An 11,499-nucleotide genomic window follows, 5' to 3' on the forward strand; every position below is an offset into this window, starting at 1 on the left:
AACTGAGAAGGAGCAAGTTTGAATCCCCATGTCAAGGATTTGGGGGGGAAACGCTTGCGAGAGCAGGAGGTCTTGCGTGTGAGAGGCAGTGCCTTTGACAGGATGGACCACGACACTCTCATTCAAGGGGGGTATCTGAGATGAAACCGTACATGCACCACCTGCCTGAGTCATGATGAACATGTGAACTGAGAAGGAGCAAGTTTGAATCCCTATGTCAAGGATTTGGGGGGGAAACGCTTGCGAAAGCAGGAGGTCTTGCGTGTGAGAGAGAGTGCCTTTGACAGGATGGACCGCAACACTCTCATTCAAGGGGGGTATCTGAGATGAAACCGTACATGCACCACCTACCTGAGTCATGATGAACATGTGAACTGAGAAGGAGCAAGTTTGAATCCCCATGTCAAGGATTTGGGGGGGAAACACTTGCGAAAGCAGGAGATCTTGCGTGTGGCAGCGCCTTTAGTGCGAGTAACAGCGATTCTGTTTAATTTCTCTGGAAACACTCAGATATGACCGAATTAGAACTGAACTCTACTTCCGTTCTTGAGTTCGTCAAGTGCGCCAAGCGAGGCGGGGCGGATCTGGTCGCCCGAACTATCAAAGAAATGGACAAGCAGGTGTCTCAGCTCGATCAGGAGCTGCTGCAGGCCGTACAAAGTAGGAGGGCGGACATTGTGCAGTCCCTGATGGAAACTGAGCGGCTTCTACAGGATTACATTGCCGTGGAACAGTCCGTCCAGGCGGCCTTCAGCCAGTCGTATCTATTAAAGGAGCTTCTCCACGACCAACCCCTTCTGAAGGCCGCGGAGACAGAGGAGATCGCTGCAGAGCGCTGTCTGGCCCTTCTAGACGAGTGCACCTCACTGCGGTTTGACCAGGAGATTTTAGAAGGGTCTTTTGACCGTACGGCGCCGCTGCGCGATGCCAGGACGTGCATGGCGGTTCTGGATCTGTATGAGCGGTCCCAAACAGGTCAAGTGGAGAAGGTGGCCTTCATGCATAAGTTAGTGGATTTTTATATATTTTTTATATATTTGATTTGGGTAACATTGGATTATAAAGTGAATCTCTTCAGTTATATTTCATTTCTGTCCAGAACCGTGGAGATCGCATGCGATTGGAGGGCACTGACTGTACGAGAGGCGCGGCGAGTGGTGACGCTGACGGCTCCTAGTCCGTCTTTGAGGGTGGCCGTGGATGTTCTCCACAAGATTGGTGAGCTTTCCGATGTCGTGGAGGAGGTTGGGACGGCTATGCGACGTAACGTTTCGCTGAAGGACCGGAAGGGGGCGATGTTGGTGCAGGTCAGAGATTGGACTGACATGATCACTGTATTTACACAGAAGTCTTTGGCTCTGGATGTAATACTGCCGCCTGATGTTGAGTTCATCACTCCTAAGCTACTGACAGACGCCTTGGCAGGCATATGTGACCTCCTGAGACCGTGGAGAGAGGAGGTTCTTAAGGCGGCATCGCAACCAGTTCCTCTGAATGAGCTTCCTGTTGTGGAGGCCGTTGGGGAGATTGGGGCCCAACTCGAAAAAGCGGACATGAAGATACGGAAGGTAGGATTATTTTCTATGGGGAGATTGGTGGAAGGATTAAAACCGTGTAGTATGTTTCCTATTTGACGTCCAGGCTCTTCGTCTCGGGTACCACACGTGCTCTGACCCCCTGAAATCCTCTTTGCTGTCCCTATCTACCACTCATGAACCACCATTCTCTTCCTTACGGTCGCCACTTACTACCCCCATTCTGGATATACGCGCGCTTTTCCTGACGCGGGCTCAAACCAGGTTCGAGTCCTTATTGGACATCCTCTTCCCAGATCCGACTGAGGGCGTCATCACGCTGCCCACTGCGTCGGATACCAAGCAGTACGTGAATAGTGTATTTTTTTATTGTTTTTTTTTATTTTTGAAGTATATTTTCCCAGATTTATCCGTCGGCTTCTTGCGTTTCTCAAGCGCAGATGTGTCTCAGAAACACCTGTGTGCTTAGCCATTCTCGAAGCACTTCGCTGCCGTCTGTTGGCTACACGCAGCGCCCTGCAACACCGAGAGGCCTCCAGGTTCGAAGAACTGGTGCAGCTGACCTTCGACCAGGCTATAGTGGCCGACGTAGACCCGGAATGGAACGAGCGACTAGTCAGCTTCTGCCATGCGATTGTTGCGTATTAAAGGAGTCAACCATTTTTACACTACCTTTAAATTAATTAATTAATGGAGCGTTCAAATACTTTCGGTTGTTGTCGTTTATTGTTTCCATTCCGCTGTACTTTTACAGGCTCGTTTTTGTTTAGCGTAATACTTTGAAAGAGGTCCCTTGTTTACATATTTCATGGCCTTGTGGTACATCAGCTTGCGTAATTGTTTGGAAGGCTGAAATGCCTTTACGTCTTTTCGGAGCGCGATTGCCGACTCTACATCCTCCTGGTCCTCCTCATTGACGAGTAACAGCACCAGGTGACGCCTGCGAGAGATCTGTGCGTCCACCAAGCTGGTGGTACCCAAGGCGGCTGCCACATCCAGAGGATTGGCCGGCGGGCTCGTCCACGCCAACCAGATCTCGACGTAGCTCCCTTCGCTGACGTCCGATGCGGAGATGTCGCCGGAGCTCCCTTCGCTAACGTCCGGTGTGGAGATGTCGTCGTCCATAAGTCTATTACCGTCTGCAGGCTCGCGCCGTGTTTTTCTGGACACCATTTGCTTCAGTTTCTGTGGGATCCAGGCGAGGCTTTTGCCTCGTGGTTCTCTTGCCTCCTGTTTTCTGCAGCAGTCAGTACTTAGGATGTTCACACACGGCATGCCCAATAGAAAGCTCTCGTTGCGATTCCTTCCCTCTGTGTAAGCCAACCGCATAGAAAATAGTATTTAAGATACGGCGTATCCAAAATTGCTACGAACATTCACGCACAGCAGACTACTCCGGAGATCCGACATCAGGCACGAGATAGGCCGCCAAGGTCCACGTGGAATGAGTCAACCATAGACCTGTGAACGCGTTGCCTCTAAAGGACTTGATTACTATAGGGTGCGGTACTGGAAGCACGCCGACGAGTGTTGATTTCCGAACAAGGCCCACGCAAGCTCGCTGGTCGAGGTCAAGGTTGTCGCGTTGTCGTTCAATGTGGGGCAGGAGATTCTCGATCACCCTCTGAACTATCTTCAGCTGTAGTTTCGGTTTCCACTCATCGAACCAGTCAGCAGAAGGACACCAGTCAGACGCTGTCGATCATCAGTGAACATTGTTGAAATATTGATGACTCACTCCCGTCAACCACGGCCTCAGCTATACTGTCGTATGACAGATTATCCACAGCCTCAAACAGCTCATGCTGCCGAAGGATAGCGTAGACAAGTTCTGCGTTCCCCTGGGAAGATTTGACCCTGGTACCACAATAAAGTATATCTTACCTCAAATTGATATTGAATCAGGTTGTTTGTGACCTCGAAAACAGAGATCAGCTGTTGGTAGTTGAGTTGCTGAGAACAGAGCCATTTGGGTCGAGAAAATCGCTGGACAAGGCTGACTAGCCGCCGTGCGCTCTGAACGTTAAAGCTCTTCACATAGGGAGATCTGGAAACGATAAGCCATGGAAAATGAACAAGTGCATATCTTACACATTACTGAGCGTGGCCAACAGCATGTCAATGCCGCTGTCCATCGGGTGAGCTCCATTGGTGGATGCTAGAAGAAGCCTAGAGAGAGATGAAATAAAATAAATCAGAAAAAATACATTCAATAAACTTTTCGAACACCTACTTCCAAATTGCGAACAATACGTGATCGGCCAGGCAACAGGGCGAGCCAGGAAACCCAAGATCAGAGGTGACCTCAACCTGATCATTCAATCTCACTGAGAAATCTCGGGATGAGGACAGGAGAAGTAGGATGAACTCCACCAGGCACATACGATCGAGTAACAGCTGGTTCTGCAAGTCAGGAAGCTGCGAAGTGTTAAAGGGAAACACTAGACACGGCTTACCTTTTCGTGACTTGCTTGGAAGCATGCTGTCGCTGTTCTCACAGCGTAGCGTAGCAAGCGTCGTATGATGGAGGGCGCCTGTGCGTGCAGCACGAAGAATGCGAAGAACTGAGGCGTATTAACCACATCGTTAAGTAAATTAAATAAAAAATCAACCCATAAAGACAAAATTGCATAAAAGAAAAATCGCTCACATCCTCATTGGTTGACAGTAGCTTCCAGAGAAGAATGCAGACGAGGTGTGTAGCGTCCATCGGCGATTCATCTGCAAAGTAGGCGGCGGATTTGTCCAGCGCTCCTAATCTAACATCGAAACCTTGAACTAAATACTCAAGGTCCGATGTTGCTTTGAGATTAGAGAGCACAACCTCGAAAACGTTGCGTTTACCGCTGCGACGAATCGTAAATACAGTCTCTCAGAGCACCTACCACTTTGTGGCGACGAGCCCGTCTATGAGCAGACAGCAATCTCGGAAGAAAGTGCCCTCCACCACGCTGAGCTGCTTCTGTCGGAAGGTACAGCTGAGCAGCGACGAGAACAGTGTGGCTGTGTACGGCAGTTCACCAGAAGCGTAGAGGGTGAGGATGGGCCAGTCCTGCTGCTTGTCAGACGGGGGAGCGAATACGGGCTCGCTAAGAACTGTTGTGAGTGTAGTCAGAACACAGCAACGGTTCCGGAGCAGCATGTCCGACTGCACAACTCGTACGGGCTTGTGCGCGACGCCACCCTGCCAGAGACAGCGAGTGGCCACCACATGGGCTCGCTCAGTTTCAGATCGGGCGGGCACAGACAAGTCAACGCAGAAGCTGAAAGAATTCCGTGAAACAAGAGAAGAATTGCGAATAATCGAAACTAAAGTGAATTGCAAACAATAGTACAAAATATGATCATAATTAATAATAAGACTCACTTTCGGGAAAAAAGCAGCTCGCTTAGAGCTGATAGAAGTCGATGGGCCAGTGGCTGGGTAGACGGAGGTGCATCGAAGCTCAAAAGAGAGGCCAGTGCACTGGGGATCAATTAGCGTCAACTTAAAGGAGACATAATTTACCTTGTGGCCCTGTCTCCTGCAGGCTTCGTCGAGATAGCGTCAGTCTCCTTGGCAGACTGAACCTCATCATCATCTGCACACTTCGTTGAGATTTCACGGGTGTCAGCCTCCTTGTGGGACTGAACCTCCTCTAGGCTCCAGAGGACGTCCTTAGCCATTTCTGAGAAGTTGTTGGGTAGGCCAAAAAAAAGTTGCCAAAGAGAGAAAGTGTCTTACCAGCGTTTTTTTGAAGATGCAGCTCGGCAACTAGAAGCCCAAGAAGCCGCAGAGCTGTCCTTACAAACACCTGCTCCTCCTGGGTGATGCCTTCCAGGCTCATGTGGCCTTTCGTACCGGCCTTCGACAGCACAGATGTCAAGAAAGTCAGGGCGTATTTGTAGTCTCGTCCGTTGGACAGTTCTAATGCCTGTCGCCAAAACAGTCCATCTGCCTCGTGCTGGAGCACCGTAACCCAGTCAGTCCTTTCTCCTCGCACGAGAGCTCCCAGAGCCTCCCCGGCCTGCTCAACAGATAGAGTAGTGCCCATGCTAATTCAGAAATTTATTTTTGATGATCTGAGGCAGGAGTGTGCGTTCAAATGAGAGCAGGTGGACATGAGGGTGCAATTTTTTTATTTAGCAGAAAATGCTGACAGCGTGGTATAAATCCTCCCAATAAAAAAGGAAGCGTTCTTAGAAACCGATTCGTTTGGAAACGAGGTTGAAGAGCCATCCCAGCAGCCCTAAAAAGGTTAGCGTGAGGACCAACTTGAGAAAGAAGTGCATAGACGGCCCTCCCTTTTTCAGCACCGCGTGGACCTTTGCATTCACGTTTAAAAGCTCCTCGTTGGCTGCATCCGCCTGTCGGCAGAGATCCATCGCGATTAGGTTTTGCTGGTCGGCCTTTTCACCAATGCGAATGGCAATGTCGCCGAGACGATCGACCACTTGCCCTATCTCGTCGATTTGGTGATCGAATTGCTCGTCTCGCTCGGCCCAACGTTGCATGGCTCCTTGCTCCTCGGCGTTGGGCTCGCGATACTCTCCCTTCCCCTTGGGAAGTTCAATCCCGAACTGCTCCATTTGTGATCGGAAGTCCGTCATCTGCATCAGTTCATTCTCCGTGAATCCCGCAGCGTTGCTGGCCAGATTTCGACATTCCTCGATCTGGTGCTTCAGCATCTGCATATCTTTGAACCGCACATCAAGCTGTTGCTCGTCGAACTGCTTCTTGAGGCGAGTCTGTCGTTTGAACGCTTCCTTCATCGCTTGGAAAAACTCGTCCAAGCTTCTCAGGCTGCTGTTGATTTGCGCGCCTTTCTGGATGACCTCTACAGTGTTGCCTTGCGTCTGCTGTAACAGGTGACGACTCCGAACGTTGTCTTTGGTGCTCTCCACCAACTCCAATATCTGTCGTTTGATTTTCATAAACTCGTCCTCCTTATTCTTGTCCTCGCTAGTCATCCCGCTTCCTTCGAGCAAATCACCTTCTAGGGTCTCGACCAGCTGGATCATTTCTTCCAGCTCCCGCTGCAAGCGGTTCTTCCTTATAGTCAGAGACCACTTACGCTTTGGGGGCGCTTTCTTCTGCATCAGCCGTATGGCCGTGAAGTAATATTCACAAAATAGAAACCGATTTTCCAGAGTTCTGACCTCCATGCATTCGTATGTGTCAAGTCATTCTTCTAGCAACGTTACATCTCTACACTGCCAGTTTCGTTGGCGTTCATGTCAAAATCAGTTTTAGGCTCTAAATCTTCTCCATACTGGATAGCGTGATCGGCTGCCCTGAGACACTCGTTAATGCTGGACTCGTCATTGTAGTTCAGGGTCACGAACTGCACCAGAGAGAACTCAGTCAGCAAACTGCAGATTTGCCAGTGTAGTTTGCGGTACTTTTCTCCAAAAACGCCGGAAACCGCTCCAGCGATCTCAAATGGCTCTCGGTCGAGCATGTTCTCGACTTCTTCCATACGGTCACCAAGCAGGTCGCACTTCGTTAGAACGCTCAAGTAGGGAACTTCCAGCCGAATCATGGCAGACAACGTTGACAAAGCCCCGCTGAGGAACTTTGGGGGGTCTGAGACGAATGACACGTCCATACAATAGATCGCAATGACTCGGTAATCCCAGTTCTCCAACGCAACGATAAGGTCCCGCATGACAGACAAGTGCGTGTAGAGCTCAATTTGGCCTGGACAGTCGAGAAGCAGGAAATCGTCATCCGTCACCCAATCAAGGCCTTCCTCGAGGTCTGTGAGGTTGTCTACCAGGTATTCCATGGCCTCCACCAAGCCTCCATTCGGCCCAAGGTCCATCGCTTCCGTTATGTCATCGAGTGTGACTATGTCCCGAATGTCAAAAGAGCAGTCATATTTGAATGTTTCAGCAGCGGGGTCCAAATTCAGTACTTTGCAGCTGCGGCCGATGACCGCGCAGTGCTCTTGGATGATGGAACAGTAGGTGCTTTTGCCACAACCGGCAGGGCCAACTACAAGCTGTGCGTACTTCATAAATACCAAATTGTCTGGGAACTGTGAGGGATTCGGAGAGGCACACACTCATCTCATTGTATTCTGGCAATTAGAGAGCTGTCGTCAAGGTGGTCATCATAGAAAACCGCAGCGACAATTATGGAAAATCGCGTCGACAATCATAGGAAGTCGCGGCGACAACCATAGAAATCACGGCGACAATCATGGAAATTCGCGTCCCCAGAAGAGCGACTGATGCTGCGACGAACGACTCCTACACGATTTCTCCGTCAAAAGAAGTTGTGGGGTTAAATAGATTACGTGCACGTATTTTCATATTCCATTTCTCATGAAGGTTGTACTTTCTGGCCTTGTAGCCCTTGGTTATGGTTCCTGTCCTGCAGGTGTGTCCGAGGTGAACGGCCTGTGTGTTCCTGACTGCGTGGGCATAGGCTGTGTGCGAGTAGTCGAGCGTCAAGTTCCTGCGGTGATGTGCAGCGCCGGCTTTGCCTATGAGGAACTTCAAGGGTGCTGTCTAATGGATGAGGAATCTGAGGCACAGCATATCTGCCCTGATGGAAGTCCGTCCGACGGGTACTTATGCGCCCGGAAGACCAAGCCCGTCTTTACTTGTGACGAGGGCTTTTTGCTTGAAGACGGATCTTGTATTCGAGACCGGAAGGAGACCATGGATGCTAAGTGCCCAGACGGCTCCAAAATGGACGGCACCTCTTGCCTTGCGAAGATTCCAGTGGAACTGGTTTCTGAATGTCCAGCCTCGTGCTACAAGGAGGGTGACCAGTGCTACACCAACAAGACATTCGCCCACTCCCTTGTTTGTCCGACAGGCTGGACCCTAGAGGGCGACCGTTGCGTCATGACTGAGATGGTGGACTGCACTGACAAGACACTACCAGGCGAGGGGTGTGGACCTGACTGCTACGTCGACATGCAGTGCTCCGGGGACCAATGCTTCGTGTCTCGAGATGTCATTCAAGAGCGCCTTGCAAAGAGGAAAGGCAAGCGATTCCTGACCAGCGCCACGGCTGACGTGTGCTCCACACAGGCGTGCAAGGTTTCTAAGATGTCCCGAAAAGCTGATTCTAGCAGTCTGGAGTTGGTCTCGAAGACATGCCTCCGAAGAACCGAGACGGACCCTGAGATCTTTTGCGAGGGACCTCCTGAGGCTGTGTTCAACGGCAAGGAATGCTGTGTGAAGACTCCAGTGCCTCCCATCTACAAGTGCCCAGTACAGCGATTTGGAGCTACTGACGAAGACTGCTACGGCCTGAAACGCAGGCCGGCGCAGTATGTGTGCCCTCCAGGCTTCGACCAGAAGTGCCGTTCTGGATCTACGTTCCCAAGACCCTCCATATGTCAGTGCGTCGCGCAGGACCGCGAGCCTTCGACACCAGTCTGTCCGGAGGATGCTGCGTTCCATGATGACTCGTGCGTTCTGTTCGAAGAACCTGTGGCCTATTGCGCAGACCAGGGCGCTAAGTTGGACGGTCATTACTGCGTCAGGACCATTAGGGAACCCGTCCGCATGCGAACGACAATCACTCTGGAGTGCCTCGGAGATCGCTGCTTCGACAAGCTGAAGTCCGAGATAGCGAGAGCGAATCTACTTCCCCGGGGCCTCGACGGCAGCGACGTCGAGAGCGTTGAGATTGAGGACGTTGAGATCGTAACCAAGAGGGTAGGGCGACGCAGGGGTCGTCGCTGTGAGGAGTGCCCTGCCCATCTGGAGACCGTTGAAGACCTTTAAAATGGGTACATCATCAAATAACAGAGGTGTTCGTAAAACAATCCACTGTAGGTTTGTTGTGCAGGTTTTTTTGCCATTTCCATTAGTTTACTCCCTGTGGGCCATTTCCGTTAGTTTACTCCCCGTGGGGACGACTGTTGCGCCTACGTTGGCCTTCTTTTTTGTGCCGGACGAAGACGTCAGCAGCACTCCGATTCCTGATCTGCTTACAACTAGGACCGTCGCCTCAACTCCCATCTGGGATCCGACGCCGGATCTGCTTACTACTCTAAGGACAAAATCCCAGCCTACTTTAATTTATTATGTGAAAATATCCTGTCTCTAAGGAACAAATCCTGCCTGTGACTATCTTTCGTGTTGTATGCGTACAGCGATTCCTGCTCTGTGCATCGCTGGCGCCAGCCACCTCTCACCCATCCAGACGCCTCCCAACGACCCACGCACCGCGGCTGTGGCGTTGCTACCGAATGGGCTGCGCACTTTGCTTGTTCAGGACCCAAGCGCCTCACGGGCTGCGTTTTCGTTGACGTTCAATGTGGGGTCCTGGGATGACCCGGTCGAGTTGCCTGGGATGGCCCACTGGAGTGAACATTCCCTCTTTTTGGGGTCGTTTGCTCATGACAAGCCCTCCGCGTTCGATGTGTTCTTGTCGTCGAGAGGAGGCCGAGTTAATGCATACACATCCTCGACGCAGACGGTGTTCTTCGCGAGTCTGGTGGTGTCTGGCCTTGCTGACGGTTTGAGCAGATTCTCGGCGTTGTTCAGACTTCCCTCTCTGCATGCTGACCGAGTTATCCGAGAAGTTCATAATGTCAACTCCGAGCATAGTAAGAACCTCTCAAATGACGTGGCAAGGATGTGGGAAATCATCATTGACCATCTTCCTCAGCCATTCGACAAGTTCGCCACGGGAACGCAAAATTCTCTGGTGCAGGATCCACAAGAGCTCGGGATCGACTCGCCCTTGAAACTGAAAAGGTTCGTGAGCACCCATTACTGCGCTCGCAACGCGGCTGCCGCCGTGATTTCGCCTTTGGACATGGAGGCTATTTTGCCAGCGGTCGAGGCCACCTTTGGCCGTATTCTCCCAGACAAACATGGGCAATGTCGGCATGCCCCCCGAGTGCTCACAGGTGATATCCAGGCGGCTTCCTTCAAGATGAAAGGTGCAGTGCCCACGACTGTGCTGGCGGTACCCCTGCCAGCCTCCAGGCGACCGATGTTCGCAAGCTTGTTGGGGGACACGTTGTCGTCACTCGTGAGAGACACCTGCTTGCAAAATACCGGAAAGGTGTCATCATTCCTAGATGTTCACATAGAGAACCCCACGTCTGAATTCCCATTGCTGGCCCTGGCGGTGCCTATGGACGACAATATTGACGCAGTCAGATCGGTGGTAGCTGCTCTGCTTAGTTTGCTGAAGAATGTTAGAAAAGGCGAGCACAAAAATTACTTCGAAAAGGCAACATCCAACGCCAAAAGTGAGTTAATATTAAAGAATATTATTAATTACAAATATGGTTTTATAACAAAAGCTTAAAACATATTCATATATCCCCAGAACGCGAAAGTCTAACATCTCCGTCTTCGGACCTACTCACTGAAGCTGGATCCCTCTCGTCCTCACTGGCCCTAGTTCATTCCGATGAGGAGATGTCGGGAGTTTTCTCGTCGTTCGCTGGTGACGACGCAGAATTGTGGACGGAGTTTTCCCAGCTGGTGAAGGGCATTCAGGTTGAGACGCCCTTGGTGGTGTGGATGACGCGCCAGCCAGTCAAACCCGATCACGTGGAGCCGTGGTACAAGACCCCCTACGAGGACGTGGACCTACTGAATTCGCCTGAGCTCATCAGGTGGACGAAGCAGCCGGCGGTAGAGGCATGTGCGAATCACAAATTGGCAAAGTCGAAGATGAAACTCTTGAGAACGGGGTCTTTGTGGAGTGGAGGATTCAGAACTGCAATACCTACGACAACCGTCAGATTACTGTACACAGCTCCCAGTGAAACAGACATGCTGACCCTCAGTCTCCTACACCAGTACATCAGTCACAGCATGGATACGTTCACAAGCAGCAAGATAGGGTCCCGACTGAAAGACTGTGGAGTCGAAATCTCAGCGGGTTACACGCCTGTAGGATCGGAGGTCAGGATTACGTGTAGGTTGCCAGGTGTAAGCTACACAGTTCCGAATGCCAGAGAGTACTCGCAAGAGCTCTCCCGATTTGTCCAGAGGA

The 11,499-nt window shown here is 51.2% G+C and overlaps 7 protein-coding genes across 10 annotated transcripts; 3 read left to right on the forward strand and 4 right to left on the reverse strand.

Moving 5' to 3' along the window:
• Positions 1-512: 512 nt before the first annotated feature.
• Positions 513-1,634, forward strand: KVP18_003319 (uncharacterized protein; the record flags this gene model as incomplete). The annotated part of the gene is made up of 1 exon (XM_067954957.1): positions 513-1,634. One exon carries the CDS (start codon positions 513-515, stop codon positions 1,632-1,634), a length of 1,122 nt encoding a protein of 373 aa, XP_067806487.1.
• A 624-nt stretch (positions 1,635-2,258) lies between these two features.
• Positions 2,259-2,864, reverse strand: KVP18_003320 (uncharacterized protein; the record flags this gene model as incomplete). The annotated part of the gene is made up of 1 exon (XM_067954958.1): positions 2,259-2,864. One exon carries the CDS (start codon positions 2,862-2,864, stop codon positions 2,259-2,261), a length of 606 nt encoding a protein of 201 aa, XP_067806488.1.
• A 694-nt stretch (positions 2,865-3,558) lies between these two features.
• Positions 3,559-5,569, reverse strand: KVP18_003317 (uncharacterized protein; the record flags this gene model as incomplete). Of its 3 annotated transcripts, XM_067954954.1 has the most annotated exons (7): positions 3,765-3,953; positions 3,992-4,099; positions 4,186-4,381; positions 4,421-4,798; positions 4,903-5,001; positions 5,044-5,203; positions 5,260-5,569. In XM_067954954.1, 7 exons carry the CDS (start codon positions 5,567-5,569, stop codon positions 3,765-3,767), a joined length of 1,440 nt encoding a protein of 479 aa, XP_067806484.1. The 3 variants fall into 3 exon arrangements, with proteins under 3 accessions (XP_067806485.1, XP_067806484.1, XP_067806483.1); XM_067954953.1 differs by lacking the exons at positions 3,765-3,953; positions 5,260-5,569 and having other exon boundaries at positions 3,977-4,099; positions 5,044-5,201; XM_067954955.1 differs by lacking the exons at positions 3,992-4,099; positions 4,186-4,381; positions 4,421-4,798; ... (1 more) ...; positions 5,044-5,203; positions 5,260-5,569 and adding exons at positions 3,559-3,582; positions 3,629-3,704 and having other exon boundaries at positions 3,769-3,917.
• A 145-nt stretch (positions 5,570-5,714) lies between these two features.
• KVP18_003321 (uncharacterized protein) lies at positions 5,715-6,680 on the reverse strand (the record flags this gene model as incomplete). Its single annotated transcript, XM_067954959.1, has 1 exon — positions 5,715-6,680. One exon carries the CDS (start codon positions 6,678-6,680, stop codon positions 5,715-5,717), a length of 966 nt encoding a protein of 321 aa, XP_067806489.1.
• Positions 6,681-6,715: 35 nt separating this feature from the next.
• Positions 6,716-7,534, reverse strand: KVP18_003318 (uncharacterized protein; the record flags this gene model as incomplete). Its single annotated transcript, XM_067954956.1, has 1 exon — positions 6,716-7,534. One exon carries the CDS (start codon positions 7,532-7,534, stop codon positions 6,716-6,718), a length of 819 nt encoding a protein of 272 aa, XP_067806486.1.
• Positions 7,535-7,844: 310 nt separating this feature from the next.
• Positions 7,845-9,263, forward strand: KVP18_003316 (uncharacterized protein; the record flags this gene model as incomplete). The annotated part of the gene is made up of 1 exon (XM_067954952.1): positions 7,845-9,263. One exon carries the CDS (start codon positions 7,845-7,847, stop codon positions 9,261-9,263), a length of 1,419 nt encoding a protein of 472 aa, XP_067806482.1.
• A 361-nt stretch (positions 9,264-9,624) lies between these two features.
• KVP18_003315 (uncharacterized protein) lies at positions 9,625-11,439 on the forward strand (the record flags this gene model as incomplete). Of its 2 annotated transcripts, XM_067954951.1 has the most annotated exon segments (3): positions 9,625-10,744; positions 10,825-11,396; positions 11,401-11,439. In XM_067954951.1, coding segments are annotated over 3 exon segments (1,731 nt in total).
• Between the last annotated feature and the right edge of the window lie 60 nt (positions 11,440-11,499).

Source organism: the organism of the source record quoted next, assembly GCF_019968955.1.
Source record: "MAG: Porospora cf. gigantea A chromosome Unknown PgA_NODE_743_length_11499_cov_396.842, whole genome shotgun sequence".
Classification (NCBI taxonomy): Eukaryota; Apicomplexa; class Conoidasida; order Eugregarinorida; family Porosporidae; genus Porospora; species Porospora cf. gigantea A.